Below are 21,042 nucleotides of genomic sequence, written 5' to 3'. Positions count from 1 at the left end.
TGTCTGATTCACACAACAACCTAATGGGATAGATATTATTACCTGAATTTTACAGAAAAAAGTTAAGTGACTGTCCAGGGCCATATAGCTAGTACTGCCTGAACAGAGATTTGAACTCAGGCTTTCTGATTCATGGATCTCAGTTACTTAGGTAGACAATGATGGGTTATGGCATTACTTCTTATGGAGGAGCAGGCACTGCCCTAATTACTTCCAGGAGTGGAGAAGGCAATGATATAAACATGCCACTTTTAGTTACAACACTCTTTAAATCAATTCCCTAAAAGAAACTTTGTCCTCAACTTATTACCAATAAACTTTTGCAAAGATTTTGGAAATGACTTTTTAGAGCAGATACGTGTCTAGAGAAACTAAAAAGGAGATTTTTAATATGCTTCCATAACTGGGTCAAAGGTTATGCAGTTTAGTGACTTTTAAAGTGTTGAAACAATTTAGTTTCATCCAATACAAATTTGCTTATATTCCTACAACCCCTATAATAATTGTCATTTTCCTTTTGTTATTTTTGCCAATTTGATGGGTATGAGGTAGAATTAGAATTGTTTTAATTTGCATCTCTTATTGTGATTTGGAGAATCTTTTCTCCCATATGACAGAAAGTCTTTTTAGTACTTTTCTGTTCATATTTATTGACCATTTATCTATTGAGATATATCTTGTTCTTATATATTTGTACAATTCCCTATAAATCTGGAATGTAATATTTTGCCCACGATTTTTTTGGATACAATCATTTTTTTTATGTATTCATTTAATATTTTTATTTTTACCCAGTCACATTTAAAACTTTTTTTAAACATTTAAAAAAAAAAACTTTTTAATTACTACATGCTCAATCTGTATCAGTTTATTGCTGTCTGGGGGAGAAGAAAGGAGGGAGAAAAATCTGGAAAAAACTATTATAAAAAGAAAACCTTTGAATTCCAGATTTCCCTCCCTTATCCCCATCCCTACCTCCGTTAAGAAAGCACATGTGAAGTTATGCAAAACATCTCCATAAAAGTTATTCTGTAAGAGAAAACATGTCTCTATTCTCACCCCCAAAAAACCCTCAAGAAAAATGTAAATATTCTCATTTTATCATAATAATACTGAGAGAAAGGTGTTGGATCAAATAGCTGACGCTATAAAAGAGGTTAAATGAACTGTCCAGGGACAAATAGAGAGTAAATTATCAGAGGTGGGATCACAACTTAGAGAGTCAATAATTTCAATCTTTATCCAAATGATAAAAGCATTAATCAGGACTAAGATTATCTTCTTGATATTTTTGGTACATTTTGAAATCAAAAGGTTATCTTGCCATTAAGAAATAAATAGTATTCTATTCACTAAACTGACCAAAATACTGTGAAAGGTCAGGGATAGGAATATAAAATTTTAAATTATTTTTACATGGTTGCAGCCATAGAAGAAACCCTTCTTGAAGCCAATAAAATATGGGTTCAAGTCAATCCTTTGACACATGGTTGTCTGACCCTAGAAAAGTGACCTAACTTAGTGATTTAAATCACTGGTATCAAACTCAAATAGAAATGGATCCTGTTTGGCATAATAATCTCTCTGAAAACCAGCTTAACATTATCTACATTTATTATGTTAATTCCCCATTATTTTTAGTATTCTAGGCCTGAAGCTATGCTGGTCATTTGTCTTTGGACTACAAGTTAGACACGCCTGCTCTAAGCAATAGAGACTCTGAAATGGCAGAAAAAGGGCAACATTCTTCCATGAATCATAGAATTCACAGGTCTAGTACTTATGTTTATTCTGCGTTCAAATGCTGTAGCCACAAAAGGATAAATTTTGCTAGGAAACTAATAAAACAATTTCTCTCTAGGAAGGGGGCACCCTTGCTTGCCATAGCAGGCAGGTACACTAGCTTGGGGTGACACAATTTAAAAGATAATGCAACAACATAGTTACACCTGGTAGACCTTAGATTTTCATAAAATTTAGATGCAGCTTTCAATTTTAGTTCTCTTAGAAATATTACCTAACTCCCTTTTTCTTTCTTTTCTGAAATTGATTTAACTGACCTCTTTCCCTTGCCAATAAAGAATTTAACCAGAAGATGAAAACTGCTTTAAACTTCCAAAAGCTTTTCAAGTTAAAAGGCATCAATCTGTTTTTATGCAGAATCTCCTGCATTATGGCAAAAAACCAACAACCATTATTCATTTTAAGGGACCACACCCAACCTCAGGATAAAAATAATGTAGCTAAACTATCATTTTCAATCACAGCAACAGCATTTTACTCCAAAAATTAGAATACTTGGTATTTAATTATTTCTGTTTATGAGATAAGTTCTTCTTGCTACAGTAATGTCCACATAAACAAGTGGTCAAGAAAAGAAATTTTATGCCACAGAATGAGTAAAGACTTAATGAAAGCAAATTAATAGTGAAAAGGAAGTGAACAAAACTCAACTTCAAAAAGATTTAAGTTATTAGCAGGTCATTCAGATTTTCTAAATCACCCAGGACTAGTATGACTAAAGAAGTTTTCATTTTAAGAACTGAAATTTTTATTTTTATCATGCCTAATGAAACAATTAATAAAAAAGTATTTGGGAGGGGTGGCAGGTGGCACAGAGCCAACATGGCAGAGAAAAGAAAAGGCAACAAATCACCAGAGTTCTCCCCCAAATCCCTCCCAACATCTTTAAATAATGCCATAAAACAATTGCTGGAGCACCAGAACCCATAAAATGATAGAGTGAAATAATTTTCAAGTCAAAGACAACTTAGAGGGTCAGCAGGAAAGGTCTATTGCACCTGGAGAGTGGAGAGAGTGAATGAAGCACATCCCCAGTCCTAGCAAACCAGGAACTACTCAATCAGCAGCAGCTACCTTCAGGGCTCTCAGCCCACAGACAGTAAGGGGTGGTGTCAAACCAACTGGTCAAAAGGGGACTACAGAGATCTCTTTGCTAACACTCAGATCCAGGTCGCACTTCTGAGTTAGCAGTCCTGGGATGAGGAGGAGCACTAGCACATCAAAACCATGAGGGATTCTCTTCACACTTCAGGGCAGAAAGGAGTGCTTGTGGTCATTCACAGACAGGACAGAAGAGTAGTAAATACTTTTTAAGATCATACCATCTTGGAAGAACTGAAAACTTATAGGTTCTTAGAAGTCTCTGAAAAAAGCTGCACAAAACTCTTTAACCTTGGGACATTGTACTCTCCACCCTGAAAGGCAGAGCCCTATTTTAACAAAGAGTTAAAAGTCAAGAAATAGGCTGGGAAAATAAGCAAACAAAAATTCTAACTATAGAAAGTTACTCTGGTTACACAAAGATCAAAATATACATTCAGAAGAAGATAAAGTCAAAGCTCCTACATCCAAAGCCTCCAGACAAATCTAAATTAGTCTCAGGCCATAGAAGAGCTCAAAAAGAATTTTGAAAATGATGTAAGAAAAAAAAGTGATGTAAGAGAGAGGAAAAGTTGAAAAGAGAAATAAAAAGGATGCAAGAAAATCATGAAAAAAGGCAACACAAAAATACTGAAAAATAACACTAAAAAACCCAGACTAGATGGAGTGATAAAAGAAAAGAACCAAAAAACCAATAAGGAAAATGTCTTTAAAAGCAGAATTGGCCAAATTGAAAAAAAGAGGTAAAAAAATTCATCAAAGAAAAAAAATCTTTGAAAAGTAGAATTGGTTAAATGAAAAGGAAGACACAAAAGCTATAACATACAAAAGGAAAAATAATTCCTAAAAATTAGAATTGAGTAAAAGGAATCTAATAACTTCATGAGAAATCAAGAAACAATAAAAACCAAAAGAATGAAAAAACAGATGATAATCTGAAATATATCATTAGAAAAACAACTGATCTGGAAAATAGATCCAGAGTAGAGAATTTTTAAATTAGTGGGTTTACCTGAAAACAATGATCAAAAAAAGAGCCTAGATATCATCTTGCAAGAAATTAACAAAGAAAACTGTCCTGATATTCTAGAACCAGAGGTTAAATTAAAATACAAATTTCAAGAAACCACTGATCACTTCCTGAAAGAGATCCTAAAATAAAAACTCCCAGGAATATTGTAGCCAAATTCCTGAGTTCCCATGGCAAAAAAAAAATATTATAAGCAGCCAGAAAGAAAGTATGGGTGAGCCACATTCAGGATAACACAAAATTTACCAGCTTCTAGTGAAGGATTCACGACTTGGAATACCATATGATAAGGACAAAAGAGCTAGGATTATAACTAAAAATCACTTCTAACAAAACAAAAAAAAATTAGGAGAAAAATTGGATATTCAATGAAATAGAGGACTTTCAAGGATTCTTGATGAAAAGATTAGAGATGAATAGAAAATCTGACTTTCAGATACAAGCCTCGAGAAGCATAAAAAAGTAAACAGGAAATGGAAATCATAAGGGTTAGTAAGGTTAAACATCTTACAATTCTACATGGGAAGATGATGCCTATAATTTATAAAAATTTTTCTCATTATTGGGGAAGTTCAAAGGTGTAAAGACTCACAGATGTGAGTTAAATATGAAGAGATAAAATCTAAAAAACCAAATAAGGGTAAAAGAAGAATGTACTGAGAGAAAAGGAAAGGGAGAAATAGAATAGGATAAATTATCTTATATAATGGAGGCTAGAAAAGGCTTTTATAGTGGAAGGGAAGAGGAGAGGGGAGAAGATTCTCATCAGAACTAGCTTGTAAGGGGAACAATATTATACTCTCAAATTGGGTACAGAATCTATCTTACCCTCTAGAAAATAGGAAGAGGGAGAAGGTACAAGAAAAGAGAAGTCAGAAAAGCATTTTTGACTGTTTCTTGAAATACTTAAGTCAGAGTACTTTTGAAGAGGGATGGGATGAAAAGAGAAAAAATAAGTGGGGGGAGGAGGTGAAATAGCATGGAGGGAAATACAGTTGACAAAAATAACTAAAAAAACCCAAAAACTTTGAAGCAAGTTTCTCTGATAAAGGCCTTATTTCTCAAACACATAAGAGAAATGAGTCAAATTTATAATAAGAATCATTCCCCAATTGATAAATGATCAATATATATAAAGTTTTCAGATGAAGCAATCAAAGCTGTCTCCATGTAAAAATTCTCTAATAATTAAAAAATTCAAATTAAAATAATTCCAAGATAATACTTCATACTTTAAATCATTGGCTAATGGGACAGAAAAGGATAATGACAAATGGTGAAAGGAATGTGGGGAAAAATAAAACATGAATGTATTGTCGGTGGAGTTATGAACTGATTCAACTATTAGCAGTGCCAATTTGGAGCTATGCCCACAAAAAGCTATAAAATCATGCATACCCTTTGAACTAGCAATAGCACTTGGTCTGTATTCCAAAAGAGATAAACAAAAAAGAAAAGGACTCATATGTACAAAAATATTTATAGCAGCTCTTTTCTGGTGGCAAAGAATTAGAAATTGAGGGGGGATACCCATTGGTTGGGGAATGGCTGAACAAAGTGGTATGTGATTAAGATGGAATACTATTGTGCTATCAAGAAATGCTAAGCAGAATGTTCAGAAAAATGCTCATGAATTGATGCAATGTGAAATGTACTGTGTACAAAGTAACAGAAATATATATTGTAAGATGATTAGCTGTGAATGACTTATCAGATAACTCTGAAGGACTTAAGAAAATTTACTCCTATAAAGAACTGATGGTATCTGAATAGAAATTGAAGCATACTTTTAACTTTATTTTCATTTCACCATTTTTGATGTGTTTTCTTCAATTTTTTCTTTTCCAAGCTATTGTATTCTATTTTCATAATTTTCCTGCATAACTCATTTCTGCACCCATTTTTTCCTTTTTATTTAATTTTTAAAATCCTTTCTGAGGTCTTCCAAGAGAACCTTTTGAGATGGAGATTAATTCATATTCCCTTTTGAAGATTCCTTCACATGTAGGGATTTTGCCATTGCTGTCCTTTTCTGAATTCGTGGTCTAATCTTCTGTCACCATAGTAGCTTTCTTTGTTCAGGGCTCTTTTTTTAGCTGAATTCTGCTCCTGGGGCACAGGAAATATTGTTCCAAGCTTCTTTTATATCGAAGGCCAGGGGCCTCATTACTGGCTTTCCTTACTAAGCCTGGAGGTACTAGAAGCTTGCTCACCATTTGTCTTCTGCAATGGAAACACCACAACTTGTTTACTGAATCAACAGACTACTGCTGCTGATCTGTGCTGTGGCTAAGAGACTTCAGATAGATTGTTCCTACTACATCTGTGGGACAGACCTTTCCTGAAGTCCTTCTAAATCATTTGAAGCTGGAAAATTGCTTTATTCCATTTTTTTTCTGGGTTCTTTCATTCCAAAATCCATTTAGAGGTTTGATTTAGAATTGTTTCCAAGAGAAATTAGGGAAAGATCAGGCATCCTGCTCATTTCCCATACCATCTTGGTTCTGCCCATCTCATTTTATTTTATTTGAGGATTTTTATCTGGTCTCTGTTTCCCCCCCCCTTTTGTGAGACAATTGGGGTTAAGTGACTTACCCAATATCACACAGCTAGAAAGTATTAAGTGTCTGAGGTCACATTTGAACTCAGGTCCTCCTGACTCCAGGGCCAATGCTCTATTCATTTTCAATATCTAGCTGCCCCATGATCTCTGTTTTCTTTCACAATATGGAAATATTTTTCACGATTACACATGTATAAACCTATTATCAAATTGCTTGCCCTCTCAATGAGAAAGAGTATGTGAGAAGACAGAGAATTCAGAATTCAAAGTTTTAAAGATGAATGTTAAAAATTGTTTTTACATGTGACTGGGGTGAAAAATAAAACACTAAATAAATGTTTTTAAAAAGTATTCCAGAAAAGAGGTGGGAAAAGGTAGAGACAGAAGACAGCATCAAAGGCTAGAGAAAATGCCTAGAATGTGGGATGGAGGGTTGCAGGAAGGCAATTTTGAAGGACTGAAGAGTACAGTTGAAGAAAGGGGAATAAGACTATAAAGGTAAGGGTAGATGGGAGGTTATGAAGAGCTTTAAATGCCAAACAGAGCATTTGATCCTAGAGATAACAAGAAACCATTGGAATTCATTAAGTAATGAAATGGTTGGATCTATGCTTTAGAAAAATCCCATGAAAAATGGACTGGAGTGAGGATTCACTTGCTACAGGGCAAACTCAGCAACAGACTATTTTAAGTGTTGAAGGGATGAGTGGTGGCAGGGTCAAATAAGAAAAAGAGTGTTTGAGAGATGTTGCAAAGCAGAGAGGGACAAGTCAAGGATAACACTAGGTTTGGAAGCTTGAGTAAAGGACTGGGAGGCTGCTATTGCTCTCCACAATAAGAGGGAAATTACGGGGAGGCAGAAGGTTTAAGAAGAAAGATATTGGGTTTGGTTTTGGTCATGATGAGTTTAAAATGTCTACTGAACATACTGAGGTTTGGAAAACAGGCAGAGATATGAGACTGGGGGTCAGCAGAGAAGTTAGAACTAGATAGGTAGAACCTTATCAGCACAGTGAGAATAATTAACTATGTGGAACTTGATAAGATCATCAAGAGAATGGAAAGAGAAAAGGGTCCAAGACAGAGATCTGTGAAACACTTATGGTTTAAAGGGTGTGATCCAGATGAAAATCCAATGTAAAGGATACTGAGAAGAAACAGCCTGATAAGGTAGGAGGACAACCATGTGAAAGTAGTATCCCTAAAACCTAGAGAGAAGAATATCAAGAAGTAGGTGATCAATAGTGTCAAAGGCTGCAGAAAGATCAAGAAGAATGAGGCCTGAAAAAGACCACTGGTTTTGGCAATTAAGGTAATTCTGAAGAAAGCAGTTACATTAGAATATTGAAACCAGAAGCCAGATTCTAAAGGGTTAAGAAGTGAAATGAAGGCAAGCAGATGCAGCTATTAGAAATTTCAGTTAGTGTTACTAAAGTATACTGTAGTTGCTTTCTAGAGGGAATCTAGCTTTTAAAACCAAAGCTGTTAAAGTCAGTTTGACTCAATTTGAAATTTTCAATGTAAATTAAACATAGCCAGATACCTAAACAAAGTCTACTCTATAGGACTGTAGAAGAAGTGATAGATTTTGCTGGAATGCTTAATACTACCAAATTTGACACAGTACAAGGAAAAATTGCCTCAGCATCAGGGGACAAGTTCTATTTTGCCCAGAAACTTACATGAGAAAAACTGCTACACAAATCAGGTAATCCAATCAAATTAAAGCTGCTTGGCAACTTTTTTTTTTTTGGCTACTGAACTCCAAATGTGTTAGAATGATAAAACTACTGAGTTCTAAGATGATGAATATTTCAGAATAGGTCATCTAACTGAAAGGAAAAATCAATTAATATCAAATTATTTAAATAATATAAGACCCAAAAAGGAATGTTGGAGATTATCTAGACTAGTTCCATCAAACAAATGACAAAATTAAGGCCTGTATAAAAAGTAATGTGTATGTTAAAAGTCACATAAGCTATTTGGAGAGTAGAAGAAGGGGGGAAAAAAGTATTGGTCAACTATGCTTTTTTTTTGTCTTTAATATTATTTCAATAATATTATAAATAATGTCTTTAAATATTAAATATTAATATTGTCTTTAAATATTATTTAAATCATGTTGTCAATAAAAAAAATTGCAAATTAAAACAACTCTGAGATACTATCTCACACCTAACAGATTAATTAATATGAAAGAAATGGGAAATTACAGATCTTGGAGAATTTGGTGATTTAGGCCAATTCCAATTCATAAAGAGACTATGGGGATTAAATGTGGAACACAGTGTAGTATTTTCACCTTTTTTTCTTTCTCTTTTTGGTTTGAATGCACATGTTTAACCTATATTAGATTACTTGCTGTCTAGGAGAGGGAAAGAGGTGGTGACAGGGAGAAAAATTTGGATCACAAGGTTTTCCAAGGGCGAATGTTGAAAACTATCTCTGCATGTATTTTGAAAAATAAAAAGCTATTATTATATTAAAGAGGAAAAAATGATACATAGTAAAAAAAAATTTTTTTAAAGATGTGATGAATGTAAAGGTATATTATCGTGCAGGCAGATTTCAGAAAAAACTTGGAAAGACTTATATGAATTGATGCTGAGTGAAGTGAGCAGAACCAGAATGTTGCACACAATAACAACACTGCAATGATCAATTATAAAAAACTTAGTTCTTAGCAATGCAGATCACCAAGACAATTCCAAAAGACTCATAATAGAAAATGCTGACCACATCCAGAGAGAGCACTATGGAGTCTGAATACAGATCAAACATAAACCATACTATTTTCACTTTTTTTTTTTTTTTTTTTTGGGCTTTTATGGCCTTTTCCCTTTTGTTCTTTCAGAACATAACTAATGTTTAATATGATTGTACACATATAACCTATTATCAGATTGCTTGCTATCTTGAGGAGGAGGGAATGGGAGGGAGAGAAGGAAAATTGAAAAAAATAAAATACTATTCACAAAATTGAGTAAATAATACTATTTGATATATGGGAAGGGCAAAGGATACTGGAGCAAACTATGTATTATTAAAAAAAAAAAGGCATGATCTAGGAGATGGAATGCTATGTACAAATGCTGGATGCTGGATCATAGAATACAAGGAATTCAAGTATAAGAAGAAAAGAAAAGAAAAGTAAGAATAGACTAGGTTGTAGAGAGTTCAAGAGTAAAAGGGAAGGTTGGGAAAGTATTGGATGTCAGAAGTAAGTCAGGAAGTTTTGCATTGAACATACTGCATTGGGCCATACTGAGATGTCCAAAAGGCATCAATGATACCTGAATTTGTCATCATCACATTTCAGGGTTCATGAACTATGAAATTTTATCTGATTATAATCTTTCTCTCTTCCCTACAACCCTTAACCCCTCTTCTGTCGCCTCTGAAATTTCCTACTCCTTCACCCATCATTTCTTTTCCAGACCATTTATTCCTATACTGATTATAGTGTCTCCTAGTCCTCCATCCAGACCTTTGGTGAATAAATTCAACTCTTGAGTATTTTGTTCCTTTATCCTATCAATGAAATCATCCAGCCAAGCCTCGATCTTGGATTACTCCCACTACCTTCACTCCTTCTCATGTGCTGCCCAACAAAGCTAGAAGCAGGAGACTGCCAACTATGTTCATCACAAATCTGTGACATAATCTCAGCTGTGTCTTCACTGTGGCAAGACAATCCTTTTATAACTTCCTAATCACATTTACCCCTATGTCTTTCCCAAATCTTTCCATCTCCCTCAATTATTTTCATGGCCCTCACCTCCACCTCCACACTAGGAACCTGAGACCACCGGCAAAGTGCTCCTATCCCCCTTCTTATCCTCTGACAATATTCAGCCACTATTTTCTATTTTGTTCCTCTCATGGGAAGATGTGGCCCTGCCTGTCCAGGAAAACTCTTGTGTGCACAAATGACCCCCTTTCATCCTATCTGCTCCAGCAAATTGCCCCCTCTATCATCTCTCTACTGCGCAGTTGTGTCCAACTCTTCCAATGTGTATCCATTTAGCACATACAATTCTCAGCTACTACTTTATGTATCTATACTATTAAGAATTCAGTAAAAAGCAAGGCGCATAGTATGTGAAAATCCTGAACTTTCCCAGTTTTCTACTCGACTCATATTGCTATAGACCATTTTTGCCTCTCAAAATAAACATGCATGAGCAAATGAAAAAAAGTATAATTTTGTAAGACTTTGTCATTAAGTTATCTGGCTACTAAATTTCTTTCCAGGTCTACTCTGTTAATAACCATGAGAGGTTAATTCTTATCTCCTAGCTAAGAGACCCTAGTTATTCTGTCAAGGGATAACAGTTAGCTCTCTCAAGGTGATTCTTTTGAAAAATGAAATATTTTGTCAAAGAAGCAATAAATGTACAATGAATAAGTGTACCAACAAATGAATATTCAATTTCAGACCAAGTTTGAGGAAATGTATTCTAATAGAAAGTAATAATTACCCAGGTGTGGCAACATTTGTTTATAATCTCTACTACGAGGGAAGGCCAAGGCTGGATTATTTAAGCTTGGGATTCTCAGATGCAATAGAGCTAAATGAGATCCATTTTGTATTTGCACTATGGCTAACAATAATACAGTGAAAAATGTAAGTGAAAGACCGCCAAACTGAATGTCTAAAGAGAGGAAACCCGGGCCAGGTCAGAAAAATAGAGCAATTAATTTTTTAAATGTATCATGAAAAAAAGATTGCAGAACCCCTTCCCTATATTATCTTGATGAACTCTGGGATTCTAGGTCTCTGATCAGGAAAAAAAAGGCAAAAGGACTAGTCTTTCTAGCTCATAAAGATTAGTCAAGATAAAACAAACAATAAGACTACTAAGTAAAAGATAAGAAAAACAACACTATTTTAAACACATAAAATATTTTATATCTTCTGTTATGTACTCATTTGTACTTAAGTGTAATTTAATTTTATAATTCAGCAAAAGTTTGGCCTCCAGATACTATATAGGACTATCGTTTACTGACATTCTTGCCTATCTCTATTTGCTGATCATGGTGACATCTTATAAAACACTATATAACATAACAAAGCAGTACTTCAAATTAGTAGGAATGTTAAAAATTATGTAAAAATCATACAGCAATAATACTATAAGAATTTATCTTAAAAGACCAAAAATACTTATCTATTTTAAATTTGAAAAGGCAATGGCAACTGTTTTAATATAGCCTCCAAAATTGATTTTAAAATATTTTGTCCTGTCCTTCCGTTTTTTCAAATGTCTACTACTATTGAAAGCTATTCGTAATTCTTACTTGTGCAGAATGAAAATTAATTAATAATCTCCTCAAACACTCAATAGTTATATTAATTACTTATAAGATATCCTTTTCAGAAATAAAGACTTAATTAATAGAAAATAAATCTATTATATTCATGGCTAGGTTGTGTCAATATAATCGAATGATACTTTCTTGAATGGGACCAGGTAAAGATTTCTCAGAAGACTGTAGGTCAGATCCTTTTCAGGAAGTCATGTGATCCCTATTCTCAGAGCACTGCAGGGGCAGAAAAAGTCTAAACTTCAGGAAGTCTATGACATAACCCCCAGGAAGTAGATTGTGTCACTGACCACTGGTCAATAGTTACTGCATTTTCAGTTCATCCAATGAATTTAAAAATCAACAGGAAGGAGGGGGTAATACCCGCATCTTTCCCGCTATATAATTCATTCCCTGTTTCCACCATGTGCCATACACCATGCTGGACTATCCAGTTAATATCCTTGGACCTCTCCTTGCAAGGACTGAATAAATGCTTTCTGTTTGAATCTGGAGATGCTTCTGAGTAGTCAATTTGGGTAAGGGGGGGTCTAGCACCCATCCCACACACTTCTGAAATAAATGAACAAATTTAATGCCATATTACTCAAAAGAACAAGGGGTTACTTTTTAGAACTAGACATAGTAACAAGGAATTTTTAAATGACTATCTCAGAGTATGTTATAAACCAATGCTGATTAAAATTTTTGGTAGTGATTAAAAAAAGAGAATTTGATTCACACTAGATAAGAAAGACCCAAAAGCAATCAAACACAGTACTACTAAAGTAGCCCTATTGTTCCATAAACAAGAGAACACAATCTACTAGGGCAAGGACTTCCTATTTAACAAGAATTATGGGAAAGCAGTTTGGCAAAAATTAGTCTTTGAATAACATCTTACAAAATATGGCATAGTAAGTTCCAAATGGATCTGACTGAAATATAAAAGATTAAATCATTTTTTTAATTGCAAATGAAAGAAGGTGCTACTTACAAATATAAAAAGAAAGATAATTCCTAAACAATAAGAGGCAGAGGTAATAACAGAATGAAAAAAAAGAAAAGAAAACACTTAAATACCTTACTGTATTATAGGTCCTGAATTTACCAAAAACAAGCAAAACAATCCCTATGCTAAATTTATATTCCAATATAGAAGGCAACAATATCTAAGGGGAGTTGACTTGAAAAGCACAAGAGGACATAGTTTGGTAATGGCCCGGAAGTAATATGGTAGCCTGGTTCCAAGCAAATAAGGTAAAAATTCACTTATTAAAATCCAGTTTCCAACCTAGGATATACTATAAGATATTTAATATGTATGGGAATGCCTGCCATCTAGGGGAGGGGGTGGAGGGAAGGAGGGGAAAAACTCAGAACAGAAGGGAGTACAAGGGATAATGTTGTAAAAAAAAAAAAAACAAAAAAAACCTATGCATATGTACTGTCAAAGAAAATGTTATAATTATAAAAATTAATTAAAAAATAGTTAATTAAAAAAAAATCCAGTTTCCAGGGGCAGAATCTTAAGTTCTGGTGGGGAGTAGAAGAGGGCCAGAGGGCAGTAGTTTAGAAATAGCCATAAAGTTACAAATGTTAAAAGTGTTTGCACAAGATTAATTTTAATTAACTTAATTTTAATGGAGATAACCATCAAATGCAAAATATACTAAATATGAAATACACAGTTCCCACATCTTGAAGTAGTTGACAGTGAGTGAAATTTAAAAGGCATACTGTGTCAGATTCTGCCAATTTATTAGCTTGTTTTACTTACCTATATTTCTTTAAAATGAAGGAGGGCATATGAGAGTGATGTTTTAAAAAGCCGTCAATAAAACTAGTACATGAGAATATTTTTTAAAAGAATCAATAAAACATTTGGAAAAAAAATTATCAATGAATGTAATAAACCATTTCCAAAAAAATTTAGGAACAATAACTTCAAAGAAAAGTCTAAAAATTTATAATTTTCAAATTATGGGTTTATGAAATCTTACTATTTTAGTATTTATATACATTAAAGACAGTTTTTTTTGAAAATCATTTAAAAATAGACTGTTTACTTAATGCATAGAACAGTTAATCACTTGAAAGTTTTATAGCAGGAAATTATTAGAAATTAAAAGCTAAATTTGTATTAAATTGCAGAGTTTAAACTGATTCATAACACTGCAGCTTTGCTTTTAGAAAACTTCTTTCCCCAGTGTGTGAACTACAGGGAGGAAGATGTTCTAATATTGAATGGATCATCTTGAGCAATATTTCCTGTCATTGCATGTGTTAAAAAAAAGAATAGACAAGCACTTTCTGGGCATGTTTGAAGATGGGATAAATGTATCAAGAAGAGTATTAGAATAATGATTACTAAGATTGCTACTAGCCTTAATCCAGAGCCTAAAAACTTTGGAATATCTCCTCTTCTTGATAATTAAGACTACATATGAAATTTCCAGGACAGTGAACTTGCCATCCTTATATGAGTAAGAGATGGTGATTAAAAGTTGGTGATTAAGTTTTAAGGTGAAAAGCAATTATCCCAGTGTGCTTACTAGATTCAGATGATTCCAGAATGAAAAATCACAAAGTACAATCCTCCTTCCTTTACAAATGAAGATGAGATTCAGAAATGAAGTGACTTTCCCAAAGTAAAACAGGCAGTTAATTAGCTGAGTCAGACCTGGATCTCAGATTTCAGACTCAAAATCCAATGTTATAGGTATATAGGTATATAGGTATAGGTGCCCTTTATCAAATCTGCATCAAGTCTGAATTGTTTGTTGTTAGTATAACTGTAGAGGAGCGAATACATTAAACAATAAAGTACAGAACATTCAAGTAATCACTTCTTGTCTAAATTACTCTAATAGTTCACAATCCATTAGAGAAAATATAAATAGCATCATTTTTACTCAGAAGCACAATACTTAATTTTATTGTTTTTTTTTTTTTTAAAAACACATTACTTCATATGGGTTCTTTCATATTTAGATTGTTTTAAAATACTACCTTTTGCTCTTCTGTGAATTCTGAATTGTTGTGTTGAGCCTGAGCTTCTTTCTGAAGATGTCTTGCTAATCTGTAAAAGAAAATAAAGTTTTAGTACTTAAACTTTCTTTTTTACTTAGAAAATATTGTAGTGAAACAATATGACATAAGTCAAATCTTGAGAAATAAGAGCTGATGCAGCATTACAAAATTTAGAACAATAACAATAGCTAATATTATTTATGCAGAAGTTTGTAGCACAGCAAAATCATTTATATATATTATTTCACTTAGACCTAAGAACAACTCTGTGAGAGGGAAAGCTCACTTTACTGAAGAGGAAAGTGCTGTTGAAAGGACGGTCCAGTGACTTGCCCAGAGTCACAGAGCTGGTAAGTGTCTGTGACAGTACTGTAATTTAGGTCTCTACCACTTTGTCACTTAGGATTTCATCATACTTACAGGACACAGATTTATCAATTTAACTTAGATCTCATTATCAACAAACATTTCTGTGACCCAATGATAATACAGTACCTTTCACATTTTGCTAGTTTAAATTTAAGTGTCAATCAAAAATTATTTAGGTCCCTTTCTCAGTCTTAACAAGTTAGTTGAGAGTATACTTTATTTCTACTGTTCATAGGTGTCCAAAAGCTATCAGCTTCAACTATACAAAATGGTAACACATAAGTCATAAGCTCCCTTGGACAATAAAACTAGATTTCAATTGACTGTGAAAATTGTAAACTACCACCCCCTCACTTAAACACAGTACTAAAGCATGTGGGTATTTTTAAAGGAGTATCACCATATATCTATGTCACTGGTCTACCATTTTTTTTGGTAGCTAAGAAATTGAAAGGGTACTCTGAAATAACATTTTAAAATAAGAATCTGGATTATGAAAAGTAATTTCCAGCCTAATTGTTCCATCCCAAAAAGGTATCCTATCTCATAACTCACAAAAAGAGTCAAAATCAGGCACAAACACACTATACTAAACATAGAGAATCTTTTGTCATATACATTCAATCTATATATCCTTAGGTATGACACCAACTAATCATAAATAATAGATAATTTTTGTGTTAAATACTATAATTTACTTTCAAATATAGTTTTTCCTACTACTTTATTTCACTTGGCAATGTCATCAGCTTCCATGGACTCATCGAATCATCTCCTTACTGACGATTCTTAAATCTACCTATCCTATTCTAACCTCTCTGCTGACCTCTAGTCTCAAATCTCTAAACTACCTTTCAGATATCTCAAACTGAATAGTTGATAGATTTCTTAATTTATCATGTCTAACACTGAACTCTTTATTTCCCCTTAAGCCCTTCTCCCCTCCAAATTTCCTTATTACTGTCAAAGGTACCACTATTCTCCTATTCATCCAGACTCACAACCTAGAAGTCATCTTCAATTCTCACCATCTTTCATCTCCCATATCCAAAATGATGCCAAGATCTGTTAATTTTATGTATATCCCCTTCTCTCTTCTGACACTAATACCATGATAGAGTAGACCCTCATCACTTGACATTTGGACTCTAGTCCATCCTTCACTTAAAAGTAATCTTCCCAAAGTGCAGGTCTAATCATGACACTGCTTTTCTCAAAACTGATGAGTCACATGATATAATTTAGGATCAAAATTCTTTGGTACTCAAAGCACTTTATAATCTCCCCACTTTTTCATTCCTCTTATATCCACCTTCTTAACTTACTCCTTCCTCAACATATTCTTCACTCTAATAACACTTTTCTCTTAATATTTTTCTCAAAAAAACTACTCCATTTTCCCTACCCCCTTCCCTAGAACACTCTTCTTCTTCATCTCTGCCTTCTGACTTCCTTAAAATTCCAGCTAAAATCTCACCTTCTTTAGGAAATGTTTTCTAGTTCTCCTTAATTCTAATGTTTCCTTTCTATTGGTTATTTCCAATTTATCTTGTGTACAGTTTGTTTGTACATAGTTTTGCACATGTTCTCTTCCCCATTACACCATGAGCTCCTTGAGAGTAGACTGTCTTTTACCTTTGTCCTAATTCCCAGTGCCTTAACACAGAACTTGGTACACAACAGGTACTTAATGTTCTTTGATTAACCTTATGTATATATCTATTAAAAAAAATTCACTATATCAATTGACATGCTCTGGTCCCTTGAAATATTCTTAAATTCTGATCCCTTTAATATAGTAAAATTAAATCCATTAAACATTACAAGAACAAATATTTACCAGAAAAGCAAGCAATGTATCACAGAAAATTTTTCCCCTCTTTGTAGGATCAGAAGAATGGGGTGAGAAGAGGCTAAGACTGAAGTGACTAAAATGTTCTTAACTTTTAACTTAGAGATTATACAGCTATGAAAATATCTCAAAGAAATCAATAGTAAAAAGTTCCATATATAACAACATTTTTAGCAGCAATTTTGTAGTAATAAAGAGCTGTAAGAAAGCAAATGTCTATTGACTGAAGAATGGCTGAACTCTGGTATGTGAAAATAAGAAATATCACTATGCCATAAGAAACAATGAATATGAACAATAGAGAATGCCATAGAAATACTTTATATAAAGTGATACAATCAAGTAAGCAGAAATAGGAAAACAATATGCACAAAGAAGACAGTGTAAATGAAAACAACAAATACAAGGCCAAATACAGTGAAATTATGACTTGAGCTTGACCTTGAAGAAGCGTTATAAAAATGTGCTTTTCTTCTCTTCTTTGTAGATGCAGAAGACTACTGAATGCATAATTTCAAACTTGGTTATGTTGATTATGTTTAAATATTTTCTGTCTCATTCTTTAGTATATGTGGTGGCTGGTGGGAGGTAGGAAAAGAATGGATACATAGGAGAATGATTATTTCAACAAAAATCCAAATAAAAAGAATGGACTAAACAGTAGTGTGAAACCTGTTAATTTTATGTATGTCTCCTTTTCTCTTCTGACACTGGAACCATGAAGGAACAGGCCCCCATCAATTGATATCTGAACTCTAGTCCACTTAAAAGTTATAGAATTCAAGTTAAACAATATGAAGTAACTTTTGTTTCAATATCTGTTTATTTGATAATTTTCTCAAGTTTTGATTTCATTTTGTAGAGAGTCTGAAGACTCACAAAAAGTTAATTCAGTCTTATTAGGTTTCTATTTAAACTCAAATTAGACAAGACTCCACAATTTATCTGATTTAAAGGAAAATTTCAATTAAAGTCCTAACATGCATATTTGAAGCTAAGAATTTCCCTTTCTACAGCACAGATTTAAAAGCCAAAAGGTTGTTTAAAAAAAAATACATCACATATTTTTCTGAATAATGCTGAAATACTCAAAACTTTGATCTGGATACATGGTTTGCATAATCAATTTCCCTCTCCTAGAAGACCAAAAATTCTTCAATTGCTATTGAGTGAATCTGAATGCTAAAAGCTGTTTTACTTTAGTTACCTCGTATAAGGGATTCTTAACCTGGGATTCATGAATCCCCCAAAAAATCCATGTATTCTGTGAACCTGAAAGGGAAAAAATTGTACCTTTATTTTCACTAACTTCTAACTGAAATCTAGCATTTCCTTCAATTATTTAAAAAGACTACCACAAGAAGGGGACTAGAAGCTTCACTAGATTACTATCACAGAAGTTAAATTTTATACACATACACAAAAAATTAAAATCCTGTTCTAATGTATTTCTTATTTTATAGGGAAATAAGGAAGGCCCAGGAAGGTCATGCCCAATTCAAAATCACAAATGTCATTGGCAGGATTTAAATTCAGTTCTTTCTGCCCTAGATATGATAAGCTTGCTCCTAAATACTAATGGAAAACAGCTTTAGATTTTGGGATAGATGATATTTAGTTAAATTTAGTTAAACACAAAAAAAAAGAATATGTTTGAATCCTAGCAGACCATGTGCAGACCATGTCCCTACAAAATAAAATCAAGTGCAAAAAGTGCTCAACTGATAACTTTGGAGATGAATGAAATATTTTCATTTATTAATTTCATTCATAATGTGTACTACTCACTTTTCCACATAAAGGTACATCAAAATATTTGTTTCACTTATTTCATTCACTCAACAAACATTTGTTAAGCTTCTATTCTGTGCTGAATCCTATGCTGGCAGTACAAAGATGAAAAAGGGCTAGTCTATGTCTTCAAAGAGTTTATATTCTATTGGGGGGGAGAACATGTACCCATAAAAGTCAACTCAAATCCCAGCTTCTGCAGGAATCCTCTCCTAGTTTTCCTAATGCCTTCTCTTCTGAAATTACTTCCTATTTATTGAGGATATATCTGGTTATCTATATGTGATCTCATTCATTAGAATGGGAACTACTAAAGAGTCCATTTTAGCTTTTTATTTTTATCCCTAGCATTTAGTACAGTGTCTGGCACTTAAATGCTTTTTAACCTATTAAATGTTAATATTATTTATATTTATACCAATTAGTATAAATTATGAGATAATGAAGGAACATTCAGTTGCTGGGGATAGCTGGAAAGGTCTCATGTAGAGGATGTAATACTTGACCTAAGTGTCAAAAAAAACCCCTAGGAATTCTAAGTTGTAGGGGTGAGGAAGAAATATATTCCAGGCATAATGGACAAATGCCCTGAGATGATAGGAGCTAGAATACTGTTGAGGAACAATTCAGTAAACATTTATAAAGCACCTACTATGTACTAAGTTGTTTAGTATTTTTTAAAAAGATATGTTATGCTTATATTGGAGCCAATAGTGAAACACTTTAAAGACCTGAGGACTCTGGATTGAGATTGTATAACACTAGAGGAAATAAGGAACCAGTGGAGTTTACTAAGCATTGCTAAATCTATGCTTTAAGAAAATCTCAAGGACAGCTTTGTAGAGGATGAACTAAATAGGAGATAAGCATTCAAGGAAGGAGGAACAATTAGAAGATTATTCTCCAGTGGGAACCAACGAGGATTTAAATGAGGGCCTTATGAGTAGAAGGATATGGATGTGAGAGATTTTACAAAAGTTAAATGAACAAAACTTCCAACTGGATATGTGGGATGAGGAAAAATGAGGAGTTGAGATTTGACTCTGACACTGTTCACTTCGGAGATTGGAAGAATAGTGATACTCTCAACAAAAATAGATTAGTCTGGGGAAAAAATGGGTTTGGGGAGAAAAGATGATTTTCTTTTAGACATGTTGAGTTTGGGATGCTTACAAGACATATCAATTGACAAGCCCAATAGGTGTTTGATGATGGAAGATGGAGCTTGAGGAAAAAAACTAAGGATACATCTGGGAATCATCCACATAGAGAAAATTAAACACAGGGGAGTTAGTGAATCCACCGAGAGATAAGAAAAAAAGCCAGGCAGAAGAAACTTGATATATATGTACATATGGGGGAGGGGAGAAAGGGGAGAGAGGGTAGGAAATAAATGATCCAGGAAAAAAAAAACAAAAAAAAAAAAAACTAAGAACCTCACTATCCACGCTAATGTGTCATCAAGTCCCAATCTACTCAAATCCTTGGGAGAAAGCATTTCATTCACATGCAGGTTAACATTCTTCTAACCAACAAAAGATTACTTTCTTTATTGAATCAACATCCTCATAAAGAAGCAGGAGCTTGCAAACAATAGTTACTAAGTTTTAATTCCATACAACACTAATCCATCTATTAAGGACCTACTAAAGTTTCTCATAGAGAGGTGCAATTTTCTTCAAAAGGCTATTTCAGAGATGTACAATAAGATTCTATCAATTTGATAAAATTGTTTCAAGTAAGTGAAGCAGAGTCTGGCAGTAAACTATACCTGCCATAGTTCTACATTAAGCCTACGTTAAAACTTGTGCATAAAGTCTTTCCCTTGAAGTGGGCAGATTATTCTGATAAAGTCACAAAGTACTGAAATATGTTATCACAGATGAATTATGATTTTAATTGCTTATTAGTGAACTAAGTCCTTGAAGAATCATTTTTTAAAGTACCTACAGATAAAGTAAAATCAAGAATACAAAATACACAATATTAATGAAGAAAACTGACAACCGTGTAATTTCAATAATCAAGCACACCTCCATTCTCGTTTGCAGAGAAGTGCAATATTGCACATAATGAAACACTGAATTGCTGTAAAACTTTTGTTGGATTTCTTTTAGGGGAAAAAAAAAGTATGTTTCCTTTATAAAAAGATGGTTCAATGAGGAGGGGAAGGACAAGAAATATATT

General features: G+C 33.5%; 1 protein-coding gene across 4 annotated transcripts in view; it reads right to left on the bottom strand.

Annotated features, from left to right (window-relative positions):
- AIDA (axin interactor, dorsalization associated) overlaps positions 1–21,042 on the bottom strand; it is a 44,544-nt gene that overhangs the window by 22,124 nt on the left and 1,378 nt on the right. For all 4 annotated transcript variants that reach the window (XR_012481352.1, XM_074262695.1, XM_074262694.1 and 1 more), the window contains exon 2: positions 14,823–14,892. Coding sequence is in view for 3 of the 4 variants with exons in the window: in XM_074262695.1 (XP_074118796.1) it covers positions 14,823–14,892 (70 nt within the window). In the remaining variant the exon portion in view is untranslated. The remainder of the gene's footprint in view (positions 1–14,822; positions 14,893–21,042) is intronic.

The sequence above is a fragment of the Sminthopsis crassicaudata genome, chromosome 4 (genome assembly GCF_048593235.1).
Source record: "Sminthopsis crassicaudata isolate SCR6 chromosome 4, ASM4859323v1, whole genome shotgun sequence".
NCBI lineage: Eukaryota > Metazoa > Chordata > Mammalia > Dasyuromorphia > Dasyuridae > Sminthopsis > Sminthopsis crassicaudata.
The sequence above is the reverse complement of the archived record's forward strand: the minus strand, read 5'-3'. Positions and strand labels throughout refer to the sequence as shown.